This window comes from Acipenser ruthenus, chromosome 4 (genome assembly GCF_902713425.1).
Source record: "Acipenser ruthenus chromosome 4, fAciRut3.2 maternal haplotype, whole genome shotgun sequence".
Lineage (NCBI taxonomy): Eukaryota > Metazoa > Chordata > Actinopteri > Acipenseriformes > Acipenseridae > Acipenser > Acipenser ruthenus.
Window position 1 is genome coordinate 105,517,595 of NC_081192.1, and position 22,515 is coordinate 105,540,109.

The 22,515-nt window shown below is 40.4% G+C and overlaps 1 protein-coding gene across 4 annotated transcripts in view; it reads left to right on the forward strand.

The window, feature by feature from the left end:
* Positions 1 to 22,515, forward strand: part of LOC117399810 (5'-AMP-activated protein kinase subunit gamma-2) — a 138,371-nt gene that overhangs the window by 58,404 nt on the left and 57,452 nt on the right. Inside the window, exon 1 of one of the 4 annotated variants that reach the window (XM_059023355.1) lies at positions 673 to 1,351. The exons of the other annotated variants lie outside the window; for them this stretch is intronic. Within the exon in view, the coding sequence (XP_058879338.1) occupies positions 1,258 to 1,351 (94 nt within the window). The 5' untranslated portion in view covers positions 673 to 1,257. Of the gene's footprint in view, positions 1 to 672; positions 1,352 to 22,515 lie in introns of those variants that run through there. 4 annotated transcript variants of the gene reach the window in all.

Here is a 22,515-nt window from a genome sequence, read left to right on the forward strand (position 1 = left end):
ACCTTTGTGACAGCTGGAATTTGGAACAGTATTTGGTTTAGATTTGTTTTTAAATATCCTAAATATATTTGGAGGGGGGTGGGGTGTTGTTAGAACTTTGTGTTTTTCATAGAACACAAATGATTTATTGTTTACTATGAAAATTACTAAAACATTTTTTTAATACAAACAGTTACTGCAGCCCTGTACAGCAGTTAGTAAAGGTATTGTAATGTCGCATAAAGAAATCACCTGTACGCCTGGTTAATGCAAAGAAACACATCATATAAATAAACTACTGAGGCAGTGTTAGTACTGGTAATGTTTACCCCACAATGTGTTTATTCCAAAATCAAAAGGCTACAAGGCTCTAGCTGTGTGTTAAAATACCTGTGCAATATAGAGGTTCTCACAGGTTGTTCCAGAAGCAGGGGATGCAGCCAGTGACTGCTCTGCTATGGAACAAGGGCAGGTGTAGCGAGTTTGTGGGTAAATTCCTTCCTCCCCAGCCCCCGTCCAAGCTGCTCACTGCTGCTCGGGGAGGCTTGGCTGCTTGGCAGTAACCAGACCCCAGAGCATTAGACCTGGAGAGAAGTTAATCAGAACGAGCATGTCATGCTGTGTGTGTCGTATGAGAAAAAAAGGGGCCGTGAACCAATCCCTGCCAGGGACAGTTTGTGCACAGAGTGCTTTCCTTTTACAGCCTCTTGCTATGCAGGCTGTTTTAAAGAGACATCCTGTGCACAGCTGCACTTGACAATTCCCTGCAAGAGCTCTGCTTGGGCTATTCCAAGTATAGTGTAGCAAGACATACAAACTGTGCACACAGGTACGTGTTGGCGTACCTTTTTTTGCTGATCTGTGGTAACTTTCGTACAGCAACTAGTTATTTCTGTCTTTTCCAATAAACAGACTAGCCCGACAGTCAAAACAATTTCTTACTGTACAGCTGGGGCAAGGAGACCTAACTCACTGAGCGTGTGGCTATATAGAAACTGGGAACTAAGGGCAACAAGTTGAGCTTTCAAACTTCCTAAGATTTGGCCTACTCGAAACATATCCTTTGTCGAGCCAACTGCTTTTTTCAAAAGAACATACTGGTCTTCTTTTGGTATTTTTTTTTTTTTTTATGTATTCCTGAAGAATGTTTTTTAATCTGCTGATGTAATTTATTTTCCCCCCCCGCTTACTGAACTCAAGGTGGATTTTTTTTTTGCTCATAAACCCGAAACCGGGCATGATTCAATCTGCTAGCCGCATCGTTGCCCACTGCAGCTCATGAAGCGGTTTGGCAGCTTTAGAGGGAGCAAGAAACGCAAGGACCAGACTGGGGGCACCGGAAGACGGCAGTCCGAACCCCATGGCCTGCCAGGTAGGGCAATCGCTTCCGCTGTGGTTGTGCCAAGAGACAGCAATGATAGAACGTGGCAAAACACAAAACCTAGCGAGGAACGAAGTCAGGTAGACAGACGTTTCGGATGGCACATTACACTGATGAAGGCACTAGCCGAAACCTTTGTCTAACTATTTTGCAGTTCAGTGACAGACTCTCAGATTGAGTGTAATGCAGGGAGGGGCAAAAATGATACCCGCCCTTCCAATAGTAGCTTGAAATCTGTTTGCTGGTGCAGTAGTTCTTAATGCCTTATCAGAGATTTGTGCTTTTGAGAAGAAAATCATTATTATTAATGTTTTTAAAAGTCTGGATTTAAAGGCAAGTGAAAACTGCTTTAGTGTAGATTTTGCAAGGAGTACTGAATGGTAATTGAAGGCTATGTCAAGTTCTATATTCCTAATGTAACGTAAACCTAGAAGGATCAAAACGTTTTGAAGAGAATGTTGCAAGTTTAAGAGAAGTTACTGTAATGACTTGCAGCTTTTCGATATAGTAACAGTTTACGTGCAAGAATAAAAAAGTATATTTTTGCCACATTATTTTAGTCGTATCTTTTCAGCTGTGAGTTGTAGTTTTATTTTAGGGAAAGAAATTCAAAATTCAAGTGGCCCATTATTAATAACTAGGGGCTCATTTGTGCCGGATGGCAGCGGATCCCAGATCCAGGTACCTTTTTGTCTGACAGGTGAGAATGATAGTTTGCAAATGCTGAACTGTATGAAAACAAAACTTTTTTTTGTTGAAAAAAAGAACCTTATATAAAGGAATGACAAAGTGTACTTTAACAGTATATTGTAGGTTGTGATTTTATGCATAAGAAAATTACTCTCATATTAGTCGCTTTGCAGCTGGTATTGTTCAAACCTGAAGAATATTTTAAAACACAGCTTGGCAAAGGTAGGCATGCAACTACCGACACAAACAATAAGGCAGGGAACCCCGAGCAAATAAAAACATGAAGCTTATATAGAAGCAACAGGTACTGTAAATCAAGCTCAGGACATCAGGTCTAGAACCAAAAATGCTATCCCTCTTTCTTAATGATAAGATCCGGTACCTTTTCGTTTACAGATGAACCCCTGGTATTAATACACAGGAGGGTATGTTTAAATGTGTCTGTCTGCGTTTCAGTGTGGCCTCTCATAACTATATCGCCCAGCATTCTGGAAGTGGGTTTACTAGAAGATTTCAGATTGAGCTGAGGGACGTGCAGCAACCTGAGAGAGAATACACAACCCTCACCACTCCATGTACAGGATGACCCAGTAGTGACGTTGTCCACATTTCAGGACAGGCTACTTTGTCATTTTTTGGAGCATTTTTAACTGGCATCTAACCATTATTTACACTTTCTCTTTTAACTATATTGTTATGATAACTTTTGTATCAAATTTTATTAACCGCAAATGTTATGTCTAAATGTAACTGTTAATTCTGCAAATATAGCCCTTCAGATACTTTTATGACTCCTCAATATAAAATAAGAAACTGAAGCCTAAAAATGATCAATTTGTTGGTGCTTTCCTACCCACAATGATGACAAAGCTCCATTTTCTATGTGTTGAGCTTCATAGTCGGTGTGAAATTTCACTGCTCTGATTACGGGCACGTCTAACTTGACTGTCCTCAAAATATGACTCAGCAGTTTGTGCAAAACAAAGGATTTTTTTTTTTTTTTCTGTGAAGAAATATTGATTTAGAATGTATCAAATTACATAAATACACCTTGTGTTCTGATTCAAAGAAAAATGTAATTGGTAATTAATGGGTTAATCAGATATGGGGTTTACAGACAGCTACGTGGGTTTGAAAAGAAAAACAAAATGTGGGAAAATGAGTTAAGGTGGATACAATATTAATGTCCTGTGTATCTCCCAAAAATATCCCAACAGAAGTGGTTTGCAGAGCTCTTTGTTGATAAGAGAAAATGTCAAAGTGCTGCCTGTTTTTGTTACTAGAAAGGTGGAAAGGTTACGTCACAAACAAGATCTTCACTTCAGGAGTCTTGGTAACATATACGTCTTTTGGACTGTTTGCTAGGCAAAAAAACCATGAGAAGGGGATTAAACTACCTTTTTTTAGCAGTAACAAATGTTGGCTGTGCACTTCCTAAAATTCTCATGACAGTGGGTTTAGTTTTAGTTTTTCTATCTAGGTAATCTGAGTGATTTCATCACATTTCATGGGTAACGGGCAGTTGTGTGATACACTGCCGTTACGGGTTCTGTCCCCTGTCGGTGAGATGAGAGGACGTTTAAAGCTCTAAAACCACAAATGCAGACGAGCCCGGCTCTTTGGTGTGGTTCAGACACCTGCTTGTGATGTGCGAGGTCGCCCATGCAAAGACTGCTTGTGGTGTGCGAGGTCGCCCATCCAAAACTAATCTCACAAATTGCTTTCGTTGAAGAGACAAAGTTGTAAGCAGTATATTTGTAGGTGGAAAAATATGTCACTAAAATGCTAAGGAGGTAGCCTCCGCCCTGATCCACATGCAGTTTTTAAAAGCACAACAGGAGGCAGCATTACACCCGTAGCAGATGGTGAACCAGCAGATTTTCCATTACTGTTTATTGACACGTGAATCCATTTTTAACTTGGGACCAGCATAAGCCACCACCCCACTCAATATGTTTGCTGAGCTACAGTTTTTCTGGGGTGAGTTAAGGTTACAAGCCCTGTTTTGAGGATAAAGCCCTCCAGGCCAGGCTAACGCAGGACATAGGTTGACAGTGTTTGGCTTTCTTAATAAAATCTATTTAGAAACTTAAATGAAGAATTAATGGTACAGCTTCTAGCTTCGTCAGGCAGCAAGCTGCAAAGGCAAGGTTTGAAAGGTTAGGAATTAACAACAGGCCTGAAGGGTTTATTCTTATTGTATTCATGGGATTTCAGCAATGCTTGTTCATCTAAGTGGTGATTTCAGCAATGCTTGTTCATGTAAGTGGTGATTTCAGCAATGCTTGTTCATCTAAGTGGTGATTTCAGCAATGCTTGTTCATGTAAGTGGTGATTTCAGCAATGCTTGTTCATCTAAGTGGTGATTTCAGCAATGCTTGTTCATGTAAGTGGTGATTTCAGCAATGCTTGTTCATCTAAGTGGTGATTTCAGCAATGCTTGTTCATCTAAGTGGTGATTTCAGCAATGCTTGTTCATGTAAGTGGTGATTTCAGCAATGCTTGTTCATGTAAGTGGTGATTTCAGCAATGCTTGTTCATGTAAGTGGTGATTTCAGCAATGCTTGTTCATGTAAGTGGTGATTTCAGCAATGCTTGTTCATGTAAGTGGTGATTTCAGCAATGCTTGTTCATCTAAGTGGTGATTTCAGCAATGCTTGTTCATGTAAGTGGTGATTTCAGCAATGCTTGTTCATCTAAGTGGTGATTTCAGCAATGCTTGTTCATGTAAGTGGTGATTTCAGCAATGCTTGTTCATGTAAGTGGTGATTTCAGCAATGCTTGTTCATCTAAGTGGTGATTTCAGCAATACTTGTTCATGTAAGTGGTGATTTCAGCAATGCTTGTTCATGTAAGTGGTGATTTCAGCAATGCTTGTTCATGTAAGTGGTGATTTCAGCAATGCTTGTTCATGTAAGTGGTGATTTCAGCAATGCTTGTTCATGTAAGTGGTGATTTCAGCAATGCTTGTCATGTAAGTGGTGATTTCAGCAATGCTTGTCATGTAAGTGGTGATTTCAGCAATGCTTGTCATGTAAGTGGTGATTTCAGCAATGCTTGTTCATGTAAGTGGTGATTTCAGCAATGCTTGTTCATGTAAGTGGTGATTTCAGCAATGCTTGTTCATCTAAGTGGTGATTTCAGCAATGCTTGTTCATGTAAGTGGTGATTTCAGCAATGCTTGTTCATGTAAGTGGTGATTTCAGCAATGCTTGTTCATGTAAGTGGTGATTTCAGCAATGCTTGTTCATGTAAGTGGTGATTTCAGCAATGCTTGTTCATCTAAGTGGTGATTTCAGCAATGCTTGTTCATGTAAGTGGTGATTTCAGCAATGCTTGTTCATGTAAGTGGTGATTTCAGCAATGCTTGTTCATGTAAGTGGTGATTTCAGCAATGCTTGTTCATCTAAGTGGTGATTTCAGCAATGCTTGTTCATGTAAGTGGTGATTTCAGCAATGCTTGTTCATGTAAGTGGTGATTTCAGCAATGCTTGTTCATGTAAGTGGTGATTTCAGCAATGCTTGTTCATGTAAGTGGTGATTTCAGCAATGCTTGTTCATGTAAGTGGTGATTTCAGCAATGCTTGTTCTTGTAAGTGGTGATTTCAGCAATGCTTGTTCATGTAAGTGGTGATTTCAGCAATGCTTGTTCATGTAAGTGGTGATTTCAGCAATGCCTGTTCATCTAAGTGGTGATTTCAGCAATGCTTGTTCATCTAAGTGGTGATTTCAGCAATGCTTGTTCATCTAAGTGGTGATTTCAGCAATGCTTGTTCATGTAAGTGGTGATTTCAGCAATGCTTGTTCATGTAAGTGGTGATTTCAGCAATGCTTGTTCATCTAAGTGGTGATTTCAGCAATGCTTGTTCATGTAAGTGGTGATTTCAGCAATGCTTGTTCATCTAAGTGGTGATTTCAGCAATGCTTGTTCATCTAAGTGGTGATTTCAGCAATGCTTGTTCATGTAAGTGGTGATTTCAGCAATGCTTGTTCATCTAAGTGGTGATTTCAGCAATGCTTGTTCATGTAAGTGGTGTAAACTTCAGTGTCCTACCCTGCTTTGTTTTTGGTAATCACTCTGCACAGACTTACAGCTGTGTTGACATTCATTATATAGCAGTTGTGGTGTGTTGTTCCTGATTGCATGGTGTCTATATCAACTGAGGCAGCATTGGCAATGCATTGTGGGCGATCTCAAGCGGAGAGGAGAAAACAGCCCCTCAATCCAGCATTTTGTTTCACAAAAATGGGGAATTGGGGGGCAAGGGTTTTTAGATAATATACTGAACTGCCTATGCCAGCTACACTGGTAATTCAGTATATAAGGGATGGGATTTCTACGACAAAGTAAAACTCCAGTGCTCAGCCCATTATATAAAAAAGGGCAGTTTGATAGATTACAGAAATATGCACATGTGACTCAGGTCATAAGAATTACTTCATGTTTGCTCCATTTGCTTTTGACCTACAGCAGTGTGCACATTTATTAGAGCACCTCAAGGTTTGTCATTTATATCCTTTACATACTGTGAGATGGCAGGGAGGGGGTTAAAACCTCTCTACAGGAAAAACATGTGCGGAAGGCACACTTTTGTTTTGTTTAATTGTTTAATTGTTTTTGTTTAATTGTTTTATTGTTTAATCAGTACCTGCACCTGGCTATTATTGAAAATTAGAGCCAGGTGCAGGGTTTAAAAGGAGAGCAGTCAGTCTGCTCTGGGCGGCTGCTGAAGAGGGCAGAGGCCTGACTGTGCTGGTGTGTGGGTACAGCTGTAATTTAAAAAAGAAAAAGGTAGAGTGAATCCTTTTTGTGTGTGTGCTGTTTTGTTTGTTTTGTTTGTTACAGGTAAACAGCTTAGCTGTCCTGTTTTCAGTTTAGGTTCCTGTTTTGTTTTAGTTATTGCTCAAAGAAGAGCTAGGTGTTTGTTTTGTTTATTTTTGTTTCTGTGTTTCATTAAAAATAGCGCAACCGTGCTTTAAAAATCAATTTCTGTGTGTTGGGTCAGTGTTTTTAAAGGTGCAACGAACCGCGGTGAGGGCGATTCTTTTACAATACCTACCTGCAGGAAAACCTCTGGGTGTGAGGATTTCAATTTTTGGTCAGTAATCAGTTTCTATTAACCCAGGCTTTAAAGGAAACAGTGCAAGACAGTGGGTATATCCTGGATGAATCACTCTTTCTGTTATGTACGTTCCTGTTGATTTTATTATTGTTTTTGTGTACGTTCCTGTTGATTTTATTATTGTTTTTGTTGGTGTACGTTCCTGTTGATTTTATTATTGTTTTTGTTGGTGTACGTTCCTGTTGATTTTATTATTGTTTTTGGTGTACGTTCCTGTTGATTCTATTGTTTTTGTGTACGTTCCTGTTGATTTTATTATTGTTTTTGTTGATGTACGTTCCTGTTGATTTTATTATTGTTTTTGTTGGTGTACGTTCCTGTTGATTTTATTATTGTTTTTGTGTACGTTCCTGTTTTTATTATTGTTTTTGTTGGTGTACGTTCCTGTTGATTTTATTATTGTTTTTGTTGGTGTACGTTCCTGTTGATTTTATTATTGTTTTTGTTGGCGTACGTTCCTGTTGATTTTATTGTTTTTGTGTTTCTGTTGTGGTGCGCCACTCACTCTAGTGCTGCAGTATAATTTTTTGGTACACCTGTTAAAATTGATTAACTTTAAATTGTTATCATTTTGCATAATTAAGAATATTGTGGCCATGTTTTAATTAACTACTGTATTCCACCACTGCTAAAAATACATTTTTAAAGTAATTTCATTTCCACACACAAGAGAGAGTAACATGGTACGTTTGAAATGTTTCCATTGGGACACCAAGAGCCTATCACTGTTTAGGTCATTCAAATTGAGAATCAGCTTGGCAGAGCACTGGACTGGGGGAGTGTGAAAATGCTGGTTACTGGAGCATGCTTACAGTGTACTGTTAAAGGTCTAAACTGGACCAAACTTGATGCTTCCAGTAAGTACCCAAGGAAACCCAATGTTTGATTTCAGTTAAATGATAAGCATCTCATTTATCATTTAGTTCAATGGTAAACATCTTTTAAGGTTTTTTTTTTCCCCCCTAATCTATGTTCAAACGTTTTCAGTATTTTTACGAATAATTACGCACTTTTTTTCAATCTATATAATTCTTATACTAGACCCACCTTTTGGTAGTAAAGTGACACAGTAATGAATTCTTGTGTTTCCTAGTCCTGATAAATAAGGCTGTATTTTTCCCAGTTATCACAGATTTCACGTTGCTGTGTAATATCTAGTTCCCCATGAAAACTCTTTTTTTTTTTTTTTTTTTTTTTAATAACTTTACATATATTTATTTTTATTTTATTTGAGAATTCACTGATGGTGAAAATAGAATGCCTTTAAAAGGTGGAAATAAAAAACATAGTATTCAGCAATGTAGCATGTACTGGTGTTCAGGTCAGCATTTCAGTATTTAAGAACATATGTTGTATAATAGCTGTTAAGAACAGTTATTCCTTTTCTGCTTTAATAAATATAGTTTAATCGTGAAATATCTATGTGATGTACCATGAAAGATACAGCCCAGGAAATAATAAATCAAAATAATGTGAAAGAAATTATGTGAAAATATGGAACATTTGAGAGAATTTTGTTATATTAATATTCTAAAAATAATTAAACGCTTTACTAACCTTTTTCACATCTGTTTCATTACTGTGCATTCTTTAAAAAAAAAAAGAATGTGTTTGGCTCTTATCACTTTCAGAGCAGATATCGATACCCCAGCAATGGTCTTCTGCACAGTATTGTGGTATTGATCCAAGCTGTTCCTTCAGACTAAGATTATAGGAAATCTCTCGCTGTGTCATGCATACATATTGAATACAGAAAACCTCTTGAACACCCATTAAATCAATCATTGACTGGGGCTTCTTAAGGCTTCTAGAGTGAAAAACAGGGGACTTATTCTGTTCTGTATTTCAACTCTAACGCAGTTCAAATAAGTATATAATAACACAATCATAATATTTTATATATATATATATATATATTCCCAGTTTTCCCAGGACGCCTGGTAACCCTAGATGCCCTACAGTAGTTATTCTACACAGCAGTTATTCTGTAAAGCAGATTGCTGGTGCCCCTGATCTACAAACTGTTACAGTTATGAAGCAGGCAAGTGCAGCGGTTTGCTTGAACGCATTGACCTTAAGGCACGGCCAAATAACGGTGCTGTTTATTATAGCTGTGTTAGCGGCTATGGAAATGACATTTTAAAATCAACAAGAATGTTAAGTGGGATACAATGTGTGCTCCTGAGGGGTCACTTTTCGTGACACATACAGAGCATGTTATCACATTGTCTTCATGGCATGTGAGGAACCAGTTTGTGGCTTGCCAGGGCCTGGTTTACTAAACAGGATGCTGATTGGGTTCAATAGAGAGACGAAGTTGATGGTTTAACAGGAAGTTCCTCAACCTTTATCTTATCTACAGGAGTACATGTCAACAGCAGCGCTATTATAAGAAGCTGATGCTTGAATTTAGCTGGCAAGAGAGCCCAGATAGAGAACTGCAATGTCAAGAGATAATGGAAACGCTGGGTTAAACCTGATTTTGCTCTGGCATCATTTTAATGGCTTTAAATGTAATTTTCCCAAAAGTTGTCTGTAACCGCATTTTGAGATAAGCCTGGTGCAGTGAAACATTTCAACCTGATTGCATTAGTTCGCACAGCTAAGCAGAGTTGGTGCTGCTGGATGTGGCGCTGGTGGCTCAGCAGGGGCACTCATGCAGTCTGGGATACTGTTGCCACCTCTGAGGTACAAATAACGGGACATTCCAACAGAAGGGGGGGGGGTGTTAAAAGTGTAAACCCTCTGTAGAAATCCTCTATCCATCCAAAAGGTAACATTCAGAATATGAATACTATAGTCTTCATTTCATATTGTATGTCGATTGCAGTGGTATTGTGTCTTTATCTTTACCTGTGCTCAACGTGCGGTGCTGGCATTGTGGTGTTGCTGTAGTACTCTAAATGGACATGTCAGCATTTAGAAACACGTCACCTTTTAGTGTCCCGGGAAGGCATATTGAAATCCCAGGACACCTTCCTCAAAGCCGGGACGAGCATGGTGTCAGGGGGTCCTCTGTAGGCTCTGTCTGGAAAACACCTCGCTCGGGGTATGAAGTATCACAGTTAACTAATGCGTTCTTGTTGATTAGATTCTGTTTTGGTCTTCACATACTGGTGACTTGTTAAAACCCAAGTGACATCAGCAGGTCTCTCAAACAAGTCTGTGTGGTATTTCTTACCTCTGCTAGGGGGCAGTGTTGCAGGGGGGCAGGTTAAGGGTAACACTCTGATCGTGTACCAGCTGATCGTGTTTGAAAGACATTTTTAGGCCACACTGGTGCTTTAAACTTCTGTGGCTAAATTCCAGGGCAGGTTCCCTCTGCTGTTCTAGGACTCCAGTTTTAATGAGAATCTGTTCTCAGTTGATCCTGTGTAGTTGACTAAAGGATTTGACTGATTTGATAGGGGATTGTCTAGTCTTTAACTCCCTCATAAAACAATGGACCTCTGCAGAAAAGATGATCTGTGGAAGTACTTACTGTAGCATCATCTATCTACAGAGAAGGCTCCTGATTGCGCTACATTCCTTTTGAACATTTAACAGGGAAGGCAAGATCCAGTCATTTCAGTGCAAGTCCATTGGTGGAACCAATATATTTGAAAGGTCAAAGGAACAAGAAGTTTTGGAACAAGGAAACAATAAACTTGTATGTAACTTGGAAGTCAGCAGTCTGCAGTGAAGTTAGTTGGCTGTTATATTAAGATAACTGTTGGGGGATCGTTATATCAATGGGAACATAACTGAGTACCACTGAGAAGGATTACAAACAGCATACCATCAAAGGGGAACGTAGAATGCTGAAACTGTATTTTGACTTTCGGATTCAGTAGCCATTGTTAGAATCCTGCTTTTAAAACAGTTATGTTACAGTGTGCTGTGAAAGGCATAAGCAAGTGTTAAGACGATTGGGATACAATTGATGAGACGAGGTGGAAATTGCTGTTTTATCACAGTTGATACTCCTAGCAGTGTGAAAGAGACATTGTTTTAGGCAATCTGGGGGTGGAGTGAATTACTTCCAGGAGACTGCTCTGTGACCTTTAATGCTCTACATTTGCAGTGGTCATATACTGAGGTTGGCTGCAGCTGTTTTCTGATTTAGTGCGTCGATGAGCCGTGCCAAGAAAGATTAGAGGAACATTACTGTGCACTCTGTTTGCTGAAGATGAAAGAGCTGCTAATCCCCTTTCTTCACCTCCCTCCATACACACACGGGTAGTATGCCATTGATCCAAGGGAAGGTTTGCCTCAAAAAGTACAAAGATTGATAACCAACATCTTTTTTGTGAATTCAGAGATGCAGCTACACATCATGAGCAAGGCTGTATTTTCTTCTCAGTTATCACAGATTTCACAATTTCCGTGTAATGTACCCATTGCCATGTAATATGTTATTATTATTTATTTCTTAGCAGACACCCTTATCCAGGGCGACTCACAATTGTTACAAGATATCACATTATTTTTACATACAATTACCCATTTATACAGTTGGGTTTTTACTGGAGCAATCTAGGTAAAGTACCTTGCTCAAGGGTACAGCAGCAGTGTCCCGCTCCACCTGGGATTGAACCCACGACCCTCCGGTCAAGAGTCCAGAGCCCTAACCACTACTCCACACAGCTCCCCTGTGAAAATTCCCCTTTCTGAAGAAATAGTGTAATTCTACATATTTTTTATCACTTCAAAATAAATACAGCAAACGTTTCCCTTATTGACGCACTATCTGTTACACTGCATTAGGAACCTGGCAGCCGGTTTAGTTTGCTTCCGGTAAATGATTGAACGCACTGCATAGAGCTGCACAATTCTTCAAAATATCCTCAACAAAAAAGACACCAGCTGCATCAAAGATCGGAAATATTTCTGCTAAAGACAGTTCTGTCCAGTACAAGAAGGAGACATTTCACGTGTCAGTTGTTATTTTAACATTTATTTATGTTTTTATGTATTTAAAAGGTGGACATAAAACCGTAATATTCTACAATGTAGCAATTTACTTGAAATACCTTTGCAGTAGATTTCAGAATTATGAGCCCCTGGTAGCGCTTATCTCCCTGAAGCCCCATTTTCAGAGCTGCCATCCTGGATAGAGCACTTCACTGTTTTCAGGTAGCAGTAAAAGGTACACCTGTCAGGTCTCACACGGTTTATACATCAGCTTACAAAGCATTCAGGTGTTTGCAAACAGCCCAAGACGTTTTATAATATTCACCCTATTTAGCGTTGCTTCTTATTGACGTGTGTGATGACAATCGATTAACTGTCGGATTGCTCCTGAAGCAGTTCACTTTCCACCACTCCCCATTGCTCCTTAGGATTGCCATATTTCAGCATGCTTTTGTGTTGCTGTTTTTTTTCTGTTTCAACAATAGCCAGAACAGATGAGAGCTTTTATTTACACAGACATGTGGCAGTATGTGTGTTAGTACACGTCTGTATTCACGATTTTAAGAATGTGTCGGACTGCTATGTATGATATGTAATTGCTGGCTTGGCCCTTGTATGGCACATGCATCCCAACGGAGCCCCTATGGGTTATATAAACAGCACGACCCCAAACAGACTGAGTCAGAACATGTTCAAGGCCAGTTTGATACTGTAACAGGCCCAAGATCAAACAGAAAGGAAGGAAGATCAAACAGAGGGGCAGTAAGGCCGGACCAGTCCATAATCCCTGCTTGTTAATAATTTAGTATTGTGTAGTTGAAACAGGATTGTTTAAATAGAATACGCATTATCTTCAAAATTCGACCTACTCTTGAAATATAACATTAGACTTTCCCCTTTAACCTGAGAATTTAGGGGCCCTAGAAATAGCATCTCTATGGGACAGCAAAGTATGCAGGCTGCTGTATCGTAGTCCTGTCAGCGGTGGGCTAGATGTCAAAAGCCTTTCATGTGAGAGAAAAGAGATGGCCTATGCTGCATGCATCAGAGGCAATGTAAGGCAGTGTATTTTCTATAAATGAACACACAGTTTTTAGACTCACAAAGACTAGAGAGCATTCTTTTCTGGAGCAGGGCTTTGCTGCTGCAACAGTGTTTGCCACTCCTCCTATTTTTGTGTCATCTGCAAATTCTTGCTATATATGCTATGTCTTGCTATATGTCTTGTGGGCCGGATGAGATCCTCCCAATAGTACTCAAAGAAATGAAAGAAGTTATTTACAAACCGCTAACCAAGATCATGCAACAGTCTCTTGACACAGGGGTTGTACCGACAGACTGAAATTGCAAACGTAATACCGATCCACAAAAAGGGAGACAAAACCGAACCAGGTAACTACAGACCAATAAGCCTGACTTCTATTATATGTAAACTTATGGAAACTATAAGATCCAAAATGGAAAATTACCTATATGTTAACAATATCCTGGGAGACAGTCAGCATGGTTTTAGGAAAGGGAGAGCGTGTCTAATTAACCTACTTGACTTTTTTGAGGATGCAACATTGAAAATGGATAATTGCAAAGCATACGACATGGTTTATTTAGATTTCCAGAAAGCTTTTTGACAAAGTCCCACATAAAAGATTAATTCTCAAACTGAACACAGTAGGGATTCAAGGAAATGCATGCACATGGATTAGGGAGTGGTTAACATGTAGAAAACAGAAAGTACTGATTAGAGGAGAAACCTCAAAATGGAGCGAGGTAACCAGTCGTGTACCACAGGGATCAGTATTAGGTCCTCTGCTATTCCTAATTTACATTAATGATTTAGATTCTGGTATAGTAAGCAAACTCGTTAAATTTGCAGACGACACAAAAATAGGAGGAGTGGCAAACACTGTTGCAGCAGCAAAGGTCATTCAAAATGATCTAGACAGCATTCAGAACTGGGCAGACACATGGCAAATGAAATTTAATAGAGAAAAGTGTAAAGTATTGCATGCAGGCAATAAAAATGTGCATTATAAATATCATATGGGAGATACTGAAATCGAAGAAGGGAACTATGAAAAAGACCTAGGAGTTTATGTTGACTCAGAAATGTCTTCATCTAGACAATGTGGGGAAGCTATAAAAAAGGCCAACAAGATGCTCGGATATATTGTGAGAAGTGTTGAATTTAAATCAAGGGAAGTAATGTTAAAACTTTACAATGCATTAGTAAGACCTCACCTAGAATATTGTGTTCAGTTCTGGTCACCTCGTTACAAAAAGGATATTGCTGCTCTAGAAAGACTGCAAAGAAGAGCAACCAGAATTATCCTGGGTTTAAAAGGCATGTCGTATGCAGACAGGCTAAAAGAATCTATTCAGTCTTGAACAAAGAAGACTACGCGGCGATCTGATTCAAACATTCAAAATCCTAAAAGGTATAGACAATGTGGACCCAGGGGACTTCTTTGACCTGAAAAAAGAAACAAGGACCAGGGGTCACAGATGGAAATTAGATTAAGGGGCATTCAGAACAGAAAATAGGAGGCACTTTTTTACACAGAGAATTGTGAGGGTCTGGAACCAACTCCCCAGTAATGTTGTAGAAGCTGACACCCTGGGATCCTTCAAGAAGCTGCTTGATGAGATTCTGGGATCAATAAGCTACTAACAATCAAACGAGCAAGATGGGCTGAATGGCCTCCTCTCGTTTGTAAACTTTCTTATGTTCTTATGTTCTTATGACATATAGCAAGACATATAGCAAGACATATAGCAAGACAGCACTCATAGCAAGACATATATCAAGACATAGCACTCATAGCAAGACATATAGCAAGACATATAGCAAAACATACAGCAAGATATAGCACTCAAAGCAAGACAAACACTTCCTGCTAGTTCAGCTCTCATGGACTGTCAGCTTTGTGAGATCAATTCAAAGTGAGCTCAGCTGAGTGAGTTGCATGGTACACACAATCTTTCTGGTGTGTCCTCCCTTTGTTCTGTCACTTTGAACTCATGCAAACCTTACATTAGTTTTATATTTTTGATTCAGTGGTGGATTCAGTGTACCCCAGATGGGTCCTTTGAAATCAGAGGTTTTCACAAGTTTGAGAGCAATAGGATTATAGCCATTGTAACAGGGGAGATCTGTGCTGACTATCTGGTGCATGCATGGTTCTGCAGGAAGAGGGCAGCAGTCTTGTAGGATCGGCCTGTTAGTCATGGAGATGACATGGAGAGGTGGGAAAGAGGGTTTGTGGGCTTTACCTCTCTCTGAGTGGCTGAGAGGCGGGCCTTGGGGGATTTGCTCGGCCATAAGTACTGTGCTTGGTTATGCATTCGGGTGGCCGTGATTGGGAATACCCAGAGACGCTGGCTGACAGGGCTAGTGTAAACATAGACCAGGCAGGAACGCCAGTGGTTGGAGCAAGAGAACAAAACAGGCAAGCACGGCTGATTATTATTTTGCACCTGCGAATGCGCCAGCATCAACCTGACTGTATACCTGTGTTGGTAACTCTGTGGTCCTGATTACCGTTGCCGATATTCAGACCACGGACAATAGCGCTCTCTGCAGGCCAAAATAAATCAGTGCGCTGGAGTGGCATTTCAACTGCAGTTCTATCTCCTGTGTGTCAGTGAATTGCCCACCACCCTTCCACAGCCATGTTGGATGGTTTGGCATTCTCAGTGTGCAACAGGGATTTATTTAATATGGCGATCAATCGGAAGGGCGTAATACTGCAATTAATTTGATTCCACTTAAATTAATCCTGAAGGTAGGATTTGAGATTCTGATACAAGTTCAGAACATAATACTGTAAGTGTAACAAGTTAATTAATTTAATGATATACTTCCTTTTTATATTAGAAATCTATTATATTATACATTTCAGTAAATCCTACCCTGTATACAGATGTCACCCTTGCATATGGCACAATTGTAAGAATAGAAACTGTGAACGACACTTTTTATGTTTATAATAACTTAATACACCGTCTGTAGGGTCTCTTTTATAATAATTTTACACAGTTACACTGTTCAAGTGTACACACAGTCAATTAACTTACATTATGCACACAAGAGACACAGCAGGGACCCGTTCTGATACTGAACCATAATCAAACACTGTTTAATACTGAAAAGGGCTTTAGCTTGTAAAAGTGGTTATAGCCAATGAAAACACGCCATAACTCTTACCTGTCACGCACTTCCATTCGCTATCTCACATGTGTAGTTGTTATAACACATGCTATGGCATTTCTATATATATATATATATATATATATATATATATACAGTACTGTGCAAAAGTTTTAGGCAGGTGTGAAAAAATGCTGTAAAGTAAGAATGCTTTTAAAAATAGACATGTTAATAGATTATATTTATCAATTAACTAAATGCAAAGTGAGTGAACAGAAGAAAAATCTAAATCAAATCCATATTTGGTGTGACCACCCTTTGCCTTCAAAACAGCATCAATTCTTCTTGGTACACTTGCACAAAGTCAGGGATTTTGTAGGCATATAGTCAGGTGTATGATTAAACAATTATACCAAACAGGTGCTAATGATCATCAATTCAATATGTAGGTTGAAACACAATCATTAACTGAAACAGAAACAGCTGTGTAGGAGGAATAAAACTGGGTGAGGAACAGCCAAACTCAGCTAACAAGGTGAGGTTGCTAAAGATAGTTTACTGTCAAAAGTCATACACCATGGCAAGACTGAGCACAGCAACAAGACACAAGGTATTTATACTGCATCAGCAAGGTCTCTCCCAGGCAGAAATTTCAAGGCAGACAGGGGTTTCCAGATGTGCTGTCCAAGCTCTTTTGAAGAAGCACAAAGAAACGGGCAACGTTGAGGACCGTAGACGCAGTGGTCGGCCAAGGAAACTTACAGCAGCAGATGAAAGACACATCATGCTTACTTCCCTTCGCAATCGGAAGATGTCCAGCAGTGCCATCAGCTCAGAATTGGAAGAAAACAGTGGGACCCTGGTACACCCATCTACTGCCCGATGTGGAAACAAGGCCAAGCGACTCAACTATGCACGAAAACACAGGAACTGGGGTGCAGAAAAATGGCAGCAGGTGCTCTGGACTGATGAGTCAAAATTTGAAATATTTGGCTGTAGCAGAAGGCAGTTTGTTCGCCGAAGGGCTGGAGAGCGGTACACGAATGAGTGTCTGCAGGCAACAGTGAAGCATGGTGGAGGTTCCTTGCAAGTTTGGGGCTGCATTTCTGCACATGGAGTTGGGTATTTGGTCAGAATTAATGGTCTCCTCAATGCTGAGAAGTACAGGCAGATACTTATCCATCATGCAATACCATCAGGGAGGCATCTGATTGGCCCCAAATTTATTCTGCATCATAACAACGACCCCAAACATACAGCGAAAGTCATTAAGAACTATCTTCAGCGTAAAGAAGAACAAGGAGTCCTGGAAGTGATGGTATGGCCCCCACAGAGCCCTGATCTCAACATCATCAAGTCTGTCTGGGATTACATGAAGAGAGAGAAGCAACTGAGGCTGCCTAAATCCACAGAAGAACTGTGGTTAGTTCTCCAAGATGTTTGGGCCAACCTACCTGCCGAGTTCCTTCAAAAACTGTGAACAAGTGTACCTAGAAGAATTGATGCTGTTTTGAAGGCAAAGGGTGGTCACACCAAATATTGATTTGATGTAGATTTTTCTTCTGTTCACTTACTTTGCATTTTGCTAATTGATAAATATAAACTATTAACATGTCTATTTTTGAAAGCATTCTTACTTTACAGCATTTTTTCACACCTGCCTAAAACTTTTGCACAGTACTGTGTATATATATATATATATATATATATATATATATATATATATATATATATATATATATAAAAAAAATCAGTGTTGATGATGAATAAAAAAGCTTGCAACAGTCCGGATCTGAAATCGACACCTCTAATTAGTGATGTTCTGCTTATACTGTCTCTTAGCACTATGGGATTCAAATCGAAAGGGGTGATAACATACTTAAATTCAGACACTTCCAGTAAAGGCGCTAATTTATTAACATTTCTTTTTTTCTTTTTCTTTTCTGAAGTTACGATTCTTGCTTGTGGAAACCCGACCGGAGCATTTCATATTTGACAGCACTATTAACTCTTTGAAATATCTAATCCCAAACTAGGAGGTTAAGGGTGCCCCTTCCTGAAAGTTATTCTTTTTGCTCTCTCTGCGCGTAGTAAAACACCTCGTCGTCTGAACTACAGCTTCATAACAAATACATAAATACTACAGCCTCAGGCGTTGATGTTAGTAGGTGGGGTTGGTGTATATATTTCAAGTTCAGGTTCAAGTGTAATTTACTTATGCAGGGTAAAGATGATTTAGATCAAAGATCTCATTTAGTTAACTGGAGCAGACAGAAACAGCAGATAGCAAATTGGCTGTAGGCCAAGCTGCGTACAGCATCTTGAAATGGTTTGTTTCTAATAGTTTATGTAACCCAGAAGGGAAGTAATTTGATTAAGCTAGGGAATAAAATAGTAAGCCTTCATAGCTAGTATTTGTGTGACACTGTGTGATAAGTATTATGCTCTTGATATGTGTAGAAACAACGTGCTACACTAGCGACAGAGGTTTACTTTACAATCAGTGACTGGGTGCCTGGTTATCCACACTAACACAGTTCAGGTGGTTTTTACTTTCTGTGCACACTGATTCTACATGCTTTGCACAGGATTGCCTGGCTTGTTATTATATGTCTATATGTGTTAGTAGCAAAGCCTCCTATTTAGTCAAATGAAATATTCATATATATTCTTTGGGAGTTGATATGTAAAAGATAATTCTCCCATACATGTTGGAACCCTTGGAACAGCCAAATTACTCTGGTTTGCCATGTTTATTAATAAGCTTTGCAATACCTCGCTATTATTTACAATGCTTACCTATGCTCATGCTTTCACTGTGCTTTATTACACTTTGCTGTGCTTTCATTATAGTAAACTTGTATAAAGGTAGTGTCAGGATAGTAATATCTTTAGGGTATAGAACTACAGAATAACAACAGGGAATGAATGTATGCTAAGGAAATTGAAAAGTCTGCTTTGGGGGCATAAAAATAAACAGGAGCTGCACAAGAGTCTGCAGTGTCACTTCAAGAGTCTGTGCAGTGTCACTTCAAGAGTCTGCAGTGTCACTTCAAGAGTCTGTGCAGTGTCACTTCAAGAGTCTGTGCAGTGTCACTTCAGGAGTCTGCAGTGTCACTTCAAGAGTCTGTGCAGTGTCACTTCAAGAGTCTGTGCAGTGTCACTTCAAGAGTCTGCAGTGTCACTTCAAGAGTCTGTGCAGTGTCACTTCAAGAGTCTGTGCAGTGTCACTTCAAGAGTCTGCAGTGTCACTTCAGGAGTCTGTGCAGTGTCACTTCAAGAGTCTGTGCAGTGTCACTTCAAGAGTCTGCAGTGTCACTTCAGGAGTCTGCAGTGTCACTTCAAGAGTCTGTGCAGTGTCACTTCAGGAGTCTGTGCAGTGTCACTTCAGGAGTCTGTGCAGTGTCACTTCAAGAGTCTGTGCAGTGTCACTTCAAGAGTCTGTGCAGTGTCACTTCAGGAGTCTGCAGTGTCACTTCAGGAGTCTGCAGTGTCACTTCAAGAGTCTGTGCAGTGTCACTTCAGGAGTCTGCAGTGTCACTTCAGGAGTCTGCAGTGTCACTTCAAGAGTCTGTGCAGTGTCACTTCAGGAGTCTGCAGTGTCACTTCAGGAGTCTGCAGTGTCACTTCAGGAGTCTGCAGTGTCACTTCAAGAGTCTGTGCAGTGTCACTTCAGGAGTCTGCAGTGTCACTTCAAGAGTCTGTGCAGTGTCACTTCAGGAGTCTGCAGTGTCACTTCAGGAGTCTGCAGTGTCACTTCAAGAGTCTGTGCAGTGTCACTTCAGGAGTCTGTGCAGTGTCACTTCAAGAGTCTGTGCAGTGTCACTTCAAGAGTCTGTGCAGTGTCACTTCAAAAGTCTGTGCAGTGTCACTTCAAGAGTCTGTGCAGTGTCACTTCAAGAGTCTGTGCAGTGTCACTTCAAGCTAACTGAGTTGTTTTGCTGATGGATTTATTGACCTGAACAGACCTCCGATACAATGAAATGAATCTCAGACAGAAAGTTCACTTTGGAAAGCCTGAAGTCCTATCCAGTCAGTCATTGTAACTGTATAGATGCTCGGTCATTATAGCCATGTGAATGAACAAAAGATCAAGAGGGCTGGAAGAAAAGGGACATGTGAAACATTGTTTATATGGGCTTCTGTTGAAGAGGGAAGAAAGAGAGAAAGTGGGGATGAGTCGGATGCTTTGTGAGCTGGCAGCATTCCCGTATACTGTAGTTGATATTTAGCTTCCATAAGAAACAATAATTAGAGAATTGAATGGGTTGTCCAAGATAATGGTAACCCACACAGGGAAAATCAAACTTGAAACCGATGCGACCATCTTAACTAATATCTTTCTCCTTTCTTTTTTTGTGTTTCATTTTGATGTCATTTTCTGTTTCAGGCATAACATTCTGGGGGTGATATAGTCCCCCCTGCAGCCTCAATGAAGATCTCAGAATCACGTCTAACCTTTAAGCAAATCGGGTGACACCAGAGTGTAACCATAAACCACTTCCCCTGCAACACTCTGTCCTCCCAGAGTGTAACCATAAACATGTCCCCCTGCAACACTCTGTCCTCCCAGAGTGTAACCATAAACCTGTCCCCCTGCAACACTCTGTCCTCCCAGAGTGTAACCATAAACCTGTCCCCCTGCAACACTCTGTCCTCCCAGAGTGTAACCATAAACCTGTCCCCCTGCAACACTCTGTCCTCCCAGAGTGTAACCATAAACCTGTCCCCCTGCAACATTCTGTCCTCCCAGAGTGTAACCATAAACCTGTCCCCCTGCAACACTCTGTCCTCCCAGAGTGTAACCATAAACCTGTCCCCCTGCAACACTCTGTCCTCCCAGAGTGTAACCATAAACCAGTCCCCCTACAACACTCTGTCCTCCCAGAGTGTAACCATAAACCTGTCCCCCTGCAACATTCTGTCCTCTCAGAGTGTAACCATAAACCTGTCCCCCTGCAACACTCTGTCCTCCCAGAGTGTAACCATAAACCTGTTCCCCTGCAACACTCTGTCCTCCCAGAGTGTAACCATAAACCTGGCCCCCAGCAGCACCCTGCCCTCGTGGATATTTCATAGTGTGGTGTTTCTCACTGCTGCAGGAAGTACACCAGTAAGAAATCAGTGAGAGGACAAGTTTATGGTTACACTCTACTGTATCAGATGTGTGTATAAGTTAGCTCTATCAGGGTTACAAGCTCTTTCAACTTCTATGTTTTAAAAAGTCACAAGGACGTGATGACAGAAACAGAAAGTGATACAAAGTGACCCTAAACAACAACAATGCCTCACAAGACTGAGATTTCATAACACGTTGCTCTGTCAAAAAGACACTTGAGTTTTAAAACACTCAGACCATACTGTGCCACTGGAAGTAATTTCTTTAAAAGCATGATTAGCAAACCCAACAAACTGTAGCTAATCGTAAGCCCTCTAGCACTTACAGAAGTATGTGAGCAAACATTAAAACCCCTATATTTAAAAGCACAGCACTTTGCTGCCTGCGGCCCTGTTTCTCATTTGCAGCCAGCTCTGACCGGTAACACATTGGGAAGCACGAGCTCCGTGCCATGTGATGTTGGCTGCAGTGTGTGAGAAGCGTAGAGCAGTCAGTGGGGCTCATGAGGTTTAGTGTCAGCAGTCAGCTGTGACGCACTGGACTGTAGATTGAGCTTGTCTGCTTATCAGGTGCCTGCTGCTGTGTGTCATTGCATTGTAATAAAACACAGGGTTTGGGAGCGTATGGCTAGGTGCTGTAATGTTGCACAGTTTGTTTAACCCTTTCATTGCTGCTGAGTGGGAGCTGCCTTCAGGTACCTAGCGGTTCTGTATATGTTACAGTGCCAATTTCTTTTACAGTAGAGCAGTAAGTTCAGGCTCCAGCTCCTCACATTGTTTGTTTTAAAGGGTGATTGATGAGGTCATTAAGAAGTGAAGGGGACTCCGCCCCCCTGTCAGTAGAGAAGCTATCAAGGCTCTGTCTCCATGTCTGGTGGGTGCAGATTATAATAACAGAGTGTGAGGAGCTGCTGCTGCTCAGGGCACATGTTCATATTGCAGGCACTCAGCCTACAGAAAGGAAGTGGTTACAGCTCAGGAATAATCATTTTGTGTTCCTTTAATCTACATCTGTATGTGAAAACAGATCCACGCACAACAAAGCAGCATACTAGTGTAACATACACAGGACAGGGGTTCACATGAAAACATAGCAGCATACTGGTGTAATACACAGGACAGGGGTTCACATGAAAACAAGTGGGCAGAATGTATTGGGTCTTGTGGCAAAGTGGCTGATTGTG